The 9,589-nt window shown below is 44.3% G+C and overlaps 1 protein-coding gene across 1 annotated transcript; it reads left to right on the top strand.

Annotated features, from left to right (window-relative positions):
- Positions 1–5,137: 5,137 nt before the first annotated feature.
- LOC308579572 (uncharacterized protein) lies at positions 5,138–9,345 on the top strand (the record flags this gene model as incomplete). Its single annotated transcript, XM_081180578.1, has 2 exons — positions 5,138–6,176; positions 6,884–9,345. The coding sequence occupies 2 exons, from the start codon at positions 5,138–5,140 to the stop codon at positions 8,287–8,289; spliced, it is 2,445 nt and encodes an 814-aa protein (XP_081036704.1). The 3' UTR covers positions 8,290–9,345.
- Positions 9,346–9,589: the final 244 nt, after the last annotated feature.

Below are 9,589 nucleotides of genomic sequence, written 5' to 3' on the forward strand. Positions count from 1 at the left end.
GAAGGTTTTGATCCATGGGAATGGTTGTCTTCCTGGTTACCTAATAGAGCATGGTTAAGAAAACTTTTGCTAATTGTAATTTTGCTTGTTGTAGGATTCATTGTGTTGTGTTGCTGTATTCAATGCCTACCCTCTTTGTTTGCCCAATGCACCACGTGGTGGTGTAGGCCGCAACCTGCCATAGGGATGACAAGAAGAATTTATGTCGCAAGATATAAGCGTTTAGAAGATGAGACAAACAATTTTGCTTAGGTTTTGTTAAGAATAATTTTACTTTTCATAAAACAAATAAGAAAAGAGGGCATGTAGGAAAATGGTTGTTTGTACCTACATGACAAGATGGATGCCAGGATGGAAATTTACTATAGTTTGACCTTTTGATACTGCAGGCTGTGTTAGGCATGATGAGCGCGTGATCGCCTCATGCAAGGAAGGTGATTGGTTCTTATTGTATGGCTTGATAATGGGGTGATCCCCATATATGGTGTTTGTCTTGCATAATGGTTGATACACTGTTGTACTGTTCTTAATAAAAATGCTGGGCTGCAGCTCCAGAGGGGCTCTTTTTTCTCTCTCTCTCCTGAGGCTGTTAGACCCTTTACAAAAAAGCATCCTGGTGTGAGACTGATTTATTTTTGTGACGAGCAGGCCCTCGTCAATACTGCCCTCGACAGAGATGCCAAAGGACAGCCTAGGGAAAGTTCCCTGTGAGAGACGTACAGCTAAAGGGGCAGCACAGGCATAAGAGCCTGCTGGATCAGGTCAAAGGCCCATCTAGTGCAGCATCCTCTTTACACAGAGGCCACCCTGATGTCCCGGGGGAAACCTTCAAGCAGAACCTCAGCCCAAGAGGATTCTGGTACAGTCAAACCTTGGTTGACGAACGCAATCCGTTCTGGAAACCCATTCAGCTTCTGAAATGTTCGACAATTGAGAGGCAACTTCTGAGTGGTTGCAAGAGCTTCTTGCACACAAGCAGAAATCACACCAGACGTTGGGGTTCTGAAAAATGTTAAAAAATCAGAACACTTCTGGGTTTTCGACATTCGGCAGCCGAAACATATGATAAGCGAGGTGCTCAAGAACTGAGGTTGAACTGTATTTGAAAGCATTACTGCCTCCAACCATGGGGCAGGGCATAGCTCTCATGAATAGTAGCCATCAATAGTTTCATCTGTCATAAATGGGAGCAATCCTCTTGGAAAGCCATTGCGTGACTGAGCACATGATCCTACCAGTTACTCTAGGCTTCCGATTTGGAGAGGATGCCTAAGGGTTGTTCTCCTCCTTCATCCAGCCACTCTGCGAGTACAATGTGAAAATGCTCATCATCTATTACCCACCTAAAGGGAAGTTCTCTTTCTGCACATAACTGTGGCATTATGGGGAAGTATTGCTTCTTTTCTCTTGCATTCTGGGAAGTCTCGCTTATCATCTTTTCTCTGCTTCTGCACATGAGTCTGAGAATGTTCTGATCAGTTCCCATTGAGTTCATGAAACAGCATTGCTGACCACATCTACGGAACGTGATTGTTGTATTCTTTCATGTAAGATCAATCATTAGTTATAATTTAATTAGGAGGTTTCATGCCTGTCTAGTTCCAGCTTCGTTTCCCAGCCTTTAATCTATCGGTGATTAATGTTCACATGTAATTCCCGCCTTGTACTTATGTTAACCAATCAGCAACAAGTTGCTTTGTGTTTGTATCAACCAATCAGCCACAAGCACACCTGTGGCAATGTTTGTAATATTCAATAAAAGAGAGTTCCCAGGGCTCGCCCCGGCAGACGCCTCTCGTATGACACCTGCCTCCCGTCTGTCGTGGATTCATTCCAACACCCACCCAAACCACACATTATGTTTTTGGTTTCTTTGCTGGATAAACAAACAACCAATTGTGTGGAATGATGGATGTTGTGGTCCTACAAACATTGGAAGAGCCACAGGTCCCTCACCACAAGTATATATGTTTATGCATCCCTGATATGTACTGTTACGGGCTTTTGGGAAGTCAATTTGGATGATACCCTTGAATGCCTTTCAGGTCTACAATCCTGTATCTGTGAGTTTAAAATCTAGTAGAAGCTGCTGCCGCTGCTGAACCACTCAGACCACTCTGTTTCTAAGGTAATTGATTAAGCTGGCCAGTTAAGTACCGCCATCTACATGTCTAATGAGATAGCTGAATGCTGTATCATCCTAGGGTGGAGAATAATAGCCCTGGCAACAACAAATTCAAAACAAAACAAGGAGGCCATAAATCAATGTGCACAGGGAAAAGAGGATCTCTATCCATCTATCTATCTATCTATCTATCTATCTTCCTCCCTGCCACAGTTTGTTTTTCTGTGAACTCCAATTCCCAGCAGCCTTTGCACTTCCCACATAAACGATCAACACCTGGCCTCATTTATCTGAGCCAACACCCAAGTGGGTTAGTGAAGGGGCTTGAGATGAGGAAGGAAAGTCTGTGAATTCACCAGTGTCTACCAGAAGGGGTGAGCTGGAGCCTACCAAGAACTCAAGAGAAGACATGCTGGGATTTGGGTAGAAAATTCTGAACTGGGGGTCCCTGTTTTCCCCCTCACCTTTGTGGCATTTAAATGCAGACTTGATCTCACAAGGGGCTGCTGCTCTGGGCCTCGAATGTAGACCTGCCTTAGTCCTAAGGGGACCTGGGTGAGTCAAAGGAAGCTGGCATTCCTCCGGAGCAGGCACGTCCAACAGGTAGATCGTGATCTACCGGTAGATCACCGAACATCTGTGGTAGCTCACTAGTAGATCATGGGTAAACTGGGGTGGGGTCAAGAAGGTAGCCTCTTGCCTCTTGCATTAATTAAACATATCACAAGTAGGAGCTTAAGGGAGAGTCCTTGGGGAACTGCAATCGAGTCAATAACAGAAGGGAAAAGAGGGAAAGGGTGTGTTTTAGGTCTTCTGCAGGTGGAGGAATCTACATTTCTGGAGCAAATATCAACAGTGTCTTAGAGGGAAGTGGAACGAAGGGATTTCTCATTGTGCTGGAGGAGGAATGTGGGTAGCAAGGAAGGGTGCAAGAGAGAGTTTTCTTCCCCTGGGAGGTTAAGATAGGGTGGGCTTGGGAAGGGCGTGTCTTCCCTTTTGTGTTTTGGGTTAATGAAATATTTCACTAAGCGGGAGCTTGTTTTTTGTTAATTCATTTTCAATTAAAAACCTTCCGATTGGTGACAAATCAAATCTTGCCAAATCATAATACAAACAGTACAGCCAATTATACAGCCCAAATTTTAAAAAATTCAGAAGGGGACCTCCAATGTTCAGGATGTTGAGAGAAAATGTCTTTTATTTTCTGCTTTCTTCTCTCTTGCTGTTTTCCAATTTCATATTTCCGATCTTAACCATCCTTATCTCACAATCACTGGTGTATGACTCTCAATCTTGTTTAACAAAGCCCATATATCTGTTAACATGCAAGAGGCAAATTTTATTCCATGTTGATCTCTTTCAGTTGTTTTTAAAACACAGTCCTTCCAATGGCCCCTTCTTTCGCTCCACTGCTTTTAGCTCCAAAGACTCTGGGCTCCCTTCCAAGACTCCTTCAACTGATAAAATTTATGGCGTGGCGATCTTTCTGATCTCTTAACGAGCCAATGTTTCAGTTAAAAACAATGCCATGGAGCATACTATACAATCAGTATTTATGTAGAGACTGTTTTCAGTTCTTCTAAAATCCAAGCCAGCTTTCCACAGGCCTTAGGAAAGCCAGCAGAAATCCAAGAATCACCGTCACTTTCTCCTTAAACCATACATGAGAATAATCCATTCAGACAAATCCAATTTTGTGTGAAATACCCCCTTTTATAGTCCATCAAATAGCTCCAGCGGGCCCCCCCCCCCCATAGGGGAGGCTGTTCTTTTTTCTTCCTGAGCAACAGCCATGGCCATTTTTTTCCCCTCAGCCTAAGCCGCTTTCATATCTGATCTTGTTTTGCCAGTTCTAATTGGGGCTTTCCACTGGAGACCGGGCAGCCATGTATCCAATTAACATTTACAGTTCCTCCTGCAATTCCTTTAGATAACTGATTCTTTCTTAGTGGGGTTCGCCATATCATGAAATAGCAAATATAAAGAATGTACAAAAACGGCTGCCGCTCACCTCATAAATCAAAGCACAAAGATGAGAGTCCTTTTCAAGTCCAAACCTTGGCATCCAGTGATTGGTTAGTTTAGCAGATATTTTCCATCTCTTTCTTTCCAGAACACGCCTGTTTCTTAGTCTGAATTCAATAATTTTTAAAAACAGGCATTTCCTGGCTCATGCCGAATGGCTCTGGAGAGTTCCCAGTTCACGCAGTGCGCACCCAGCGGCCCTGCCCCACATTCTGAAGCGAGCGGCAGATAATGGACGATCTGCGGGTCATGGCCTGTCCCCCCTTACGCTGGGGTGTCTGCAGGGATAATTACCCCCATATCATCCCTGATAACCTGCACGGTTGGGGTCTGATGTAATGGGGAAAGCAGCCATTTCCCACGCCCAGGAAACCAGAAGTCCATGGGTGAGGGGGCTTGTTTAAGGCAGACCTGCAACCCAGAGTCCACAATGGAAAGGAAAAGAGGGACAGGATGTGTATTAGGGCTTCTGCAGGTGGAGGTTGCAACATGTCCTGGAGCAAAGATCAAAGGAGTCTTAGGGGGAAGGAACGCAGCTCAATATTAGAGTGCCTGTCTTGCATTGCAGAAGAAGTTCAATCCCCAGGATCTCCATGTAGGGCTTGGGAGAGGCTTCCTGGATGAAACACTGGAGAGCTGCTGCCAGTCAGTGTAGACAGTACAGAGCTAAGTGGCCAAAGTTACTATCCTCTTGTGTATATGAGGATCATGAAGGAAAACATTCATTTCTGAGCTATTTTCCTAAAACAGTAAGATGGAGAGTGTCTGGTGTGCATATGGGGCACACAATATATCCTCTGAAGACTGAGCTGAACAGGATACTTCTTATGCTTCTAATTCTCTGTATTTCCTGTTTCTCAAGATACCTTGTTTCAACCAATCTACTTTCCTAAATAGGCAAAGGGAAACTGGCAGCCAGTAAATGAAGCAGAAGACGCCCGTGCATACGAAGAAGGTTGCAAGGAGTCCAGTTGGACCACAGCCAGGATGATGAGGTTTGATACTTGCAAGGAGCCAGACCTGTGCATTGTCTATGGGGAACCCATCAGGCAAAAGCCCCTCATCCATATGAGAACAAAGGGTCAGAAGAAAGCCCAGCCAGTTGATGAGGAGGATGAACCCCTTTTTCATGGAAGAAGTTCCAGAGCCTCCTGGAAAATCACAGTACAGACAATTCCTGGTGCTGCTAAGGAGCAGGATGTGTGCATTGTGGGTGAGGAGAACATCTGGCACTACTTCAACACCTGTGAGAGAAATATGTGTTTGCAGAAAATCAGCTCAGGGGAGGGTCCAGTTTACAGCGAAGAAGACTCCAGTGTCCCAAGTAAAACTCCAGCCCAGGGTGTTGTTGATGCCACAGCCAGGATGATGATGATGCTTGATATTTCTAGGGAGCCAGACCTGTGCATTGTCTATGGGGAACCCATCAGGCCAAAGGCCATCGTCCATAAGAGAACTGAGGGTCAGCAGGAAGCCCACCCCGTCGAGGAGGAGGATGTACACCTTCTTTGTGGAGGAAGTTGCAGATCCCCCTGGGAAATCATGTGGGAGACAGTTCCTGGTGCTGCTGAGGAGCAGGATGTGTGCATTGTAGGTGAGGAAAACATCTGGCAGAACACCAATAACTGCGTAAGAAAGGAGTGGTTGCAGGACACCCACTCAGTGGAGAGTCCGATTCACAGCAAACTAGACTCCAGTGTCCCCAGTGAACCTCCAGCCCAGACTGTTGGTGATGCTGCTAAAGGACAAGACATCTGCATTGTGTATGACCAAGGTGTCCTACAAAAGCCCACCGTCCATATCAGAACTGGGTATCCTGAGGAAACACAACCAGGGGAGGATGTAGTTAAACCTATTGTTGGCGGAGGAGATTGGAAAGGCCCCAATGAATCCACCTTCCAGCCTGCTGTTGATGCCACCAAGGAACAAGACTCCTGCATTGTGCGTGAGGAAATGGTTAGTCAGAAGCCCATTTTTCAAGGAACAGCCCCCAGTGAAGCCACAGCTCAGAGAGATATGGATGCTGGTAAGTAATGGGGCTCCCGGGTAATTCATATTGGGGAGGGAGGTCCCAGGTAGAATTGCTTCTTAGCTCCAGGTCTTAATGACAAGCACACAGGGCTATTTTTGAGGTCATCCCATGCTACACCAACTTACAGTAGACCTACTAAAAGTAATGGACATAGAACCCACTCTATGTAGGTTTTGTTTGCTGGGGAAACTGTACTCCTCTTGAGTTGTATATATTTATATATAAGCCTTGTGCATAAATTTTTCAATTTCGCTTTGTACTTTTTGTTGTTTTGTTTGTTGTTCACAACTACTTGCCCTATGTTCATAGTCTGCTGCTTTTGCTGTACTGTCTGCTCTTGAGCATTAGAAAAGTTTCAATGCATCAAGAATTAGAAATCTTGATCTAACCTTTTGATGGACAAACAATATAGCTATGCTTCCTAAAGCCAATGTAAGCTTCCACCCGCAGACTGAGAATATATTTGCTCTCGAGAGTAAAATCTCTACAGGTAGAAATTTGCTGGTGAATCTGAGGCAATGGCAAAACCTGACTAAGGATATTGAGCAGAGTGGAAAGAAAGATCACCCAGGATGGCAACTTACTGCCCGCTAAGACAGCAATGGCCCAAAGGTGTATCAAAAAGACAAAACATATTACATTGAATGTCTCAGTTTCCATCTCTCTCTCTGACATCCATGTTTTCCTTCTCTCTTATCCAGCAGGTGTTTTGCAGTGGAGACAGAACAAAAGGAAAACTTTGAAAAAAGCACAGGATGAGATGGTGGAGCAGAACCTCCTGAGTCACGATGGACCAAGGAGGCAAAAGAGAAGCCACAGAAATCGGAAGACAGACAAATCCATCGTTTCTCAAAGTGACTTCTTCACTGAGCAAGGAGAACAACCAGAAAACAGAGATGCTTTGAGAACATCCAAAAAGGAGAAAACAATTCAAACGGCAGAATCTGGAGAAATAAGCAGTGGGAGCAGAAACAATGGAAACAGCCCCACATGCCCTACAGAGGTGAAGCGATTTACTTGTTTGGAGTGTGGAAGGAGCTTCTGCAGGAAATGGAATCTTAAAGTACATAAAAGAACCCACACAGGGGAGAAGCCGTACAAATGTTTGGCGTGCGATAAAAGCTTTACTGTCAGGTCACACCTTACTAGACATCAAAGAACTCACACAGGGGAGAAGCCGTACAAATGTTTGGCGTGCGATAAAAGCTTCACTTACGGCTCACACCTTACTAGACATCAAAGAACTCACACAGGGGAGAAGCCGTACAAATGTTTGGCGTGCGATAAAAGCTTTACTGTCAGGTCACACCTTACTAGACATCAAAGAATTCACACAGGGGAGAGGCCTTTCAAATGTTCGAAGTGTGAGAAAAGCTTTACTGCGAACTCAAACCTTACAGAACATATAAGAACTCACACAGGGGAGAAACCTTTCAAATGTTCAGTCTGTAATAAATGTTTTGCTAAGATGTCAAACCTTACTAGACATCAGAGAATTCACAGAAGGGAAAGACCCCATAAATGCTCAGTGTGTGGTAAGTGCTTCAGTCAGAAATCAAATCTTACTAAAGATCTAAAACTTCACAGGAGGAAGACACCTTTTAAGTTATCACTGGGTAGAAAAAGCTTTAGTAAGAGCTCAAATCTTCTTAGTCAACAGATAATTCGCAAAAAAAAGTATAAATGTTCAGCTTGCAGGAAAAACTATACTAAGTGGTCATACCTTACCAAACATAAAAGAATACCACAGAAAGCAAATAAACCTTATAAATGCTCAGGGTGTAGAAAATGTTTCAGCAACAGGTCAGTCCTTACTAGACATAAGAGAATCATACACAGATGGAACAAAGTCTATGTATGTTCCAAGTGCAGTCAATGTTTCCGTTCAAGGAGACTTTTTATTACACATCAAAGAACCCACACAGCAGAGAAACCTTTTCAATGCTCAGAGTGTAGAAAAGCCTTCAGTCAGGAGGCAAATCTCCTTAGACATCAAAGAACTCACACAACAGAGAAACCCTACAAATGCCCGGTGTGTACAAAAAGCTTCAGTGAGAGCGCAGGTCTTTCCAGACATACAAGGACTTGCCATACAGGGCAAGTGTGAACAATATGGAAAGAGCTTCACCCGTAAATCAGACTTCAAGAGGCATTGAAAGCATCACACAAGGGAGACGCCCAACCAGGGTTCAAATCTCAGTGAGAGTTTAGATGATGAATCGAGACCTCATGAAGGTGAGAACGCACAGCGGATGGAAACCATGTAACTTCTTCAACTATGCTAAGAAGGTCGCATCCATACAATACTCTTAAAGCTTCCCCCTAAGGAATCCTGGGAACTTCAGTTCTTAAGGGTGCTGGCAATTGTAGGTCTATGAAGTACAAACTACTTTCCCCATCATTCTTTGGATGAAGCCATGGCAACAGTTATAAATGTATGGTGTGAATGTGATCTCAGTCTCAGCATCCATCTTTTTGGCATCACTGGAGCCACCCAGAGGCTACATTCCACAAACCTTCAAATACACACACATAATCCATGCTTTGAGTGGGTTCTTGGGTCTTTTTAGTTGCCTCAGGTTTTGTTGTCCATTTGTGGTGTGGATTCCATGTGACATTTGAAAAAAAAAAAAACCTTAATTGAGGGCTCCTCTGCTCATACAGCTGAATTAACCATATTGGGGATAACTGAGACGATTATTTAGGGTCTTGAGTCCATAGAGAAGGAGAGACCTGAGGAAGGACGGGAAAGTTTGAGAGGCTTCAGCGAGTTACCCATCATCCGCCTGAAACGTAAAACTGGTACTGTAGCTGCTTCTGCTTTTTAGTTTTGTTGTGAGACTACCTGAATAATAAAGTTGTGTGTATTTTAAGCTTGGTACTCTTCTGTTTTCACTGGCTCCTCGGAACAAAAACGGATGCAGGTTTCCAATTTAGGTTGCAGTTTCCTGCACACTTAGTCAACATCTGCTCCATGCAGTGAAAGCACTGTCATGACTTCCCCTAAAGAATTCTGGGAGCTGTAGATTATTAAGGGTGCTGAGGGGTGTTAGGGGAGGCCCCTATTCTCCTCACAGAGCTACAGCTCCCAGAGTTCCTAAGGAAGAGAGGCTGATAGTTAAACCACTCTGTCTAGACACTCAAAGAACCCTTAAACGTTTTTGTTGTTTAGTTGTGTCCGACTCTTTGTGACCCCATGGATCTTCCACTGCCTCCCACAGTTTGGTCAAACTCATGTTAGTAGCTTTGAGAACACTGTCCAACCAGCTTGTCCTCAATCTTTCCCAACATCAGGGTCTTTTCCAGGGAGTCTTCTCTTCTCGTGAGGTGGCCAAAGTATTGGAGCCTCAGCTTCATGATCTGTCCTTCCAGTGAGCACTCAGGACTGATTTCCTTCAGAATGGATA

Source organism: Podarcis bocagei (genome assembly GCF_964188305.1).
Source record: "Podarcis bocagei genome assembly, chromosome: 2".
Taxonomy (NCBI): Eukaryota; Metazoa; Chordata; class Lepidosauria; order Squamata; family Lacertidae; genus Podarcis; species Podarcis bocagei.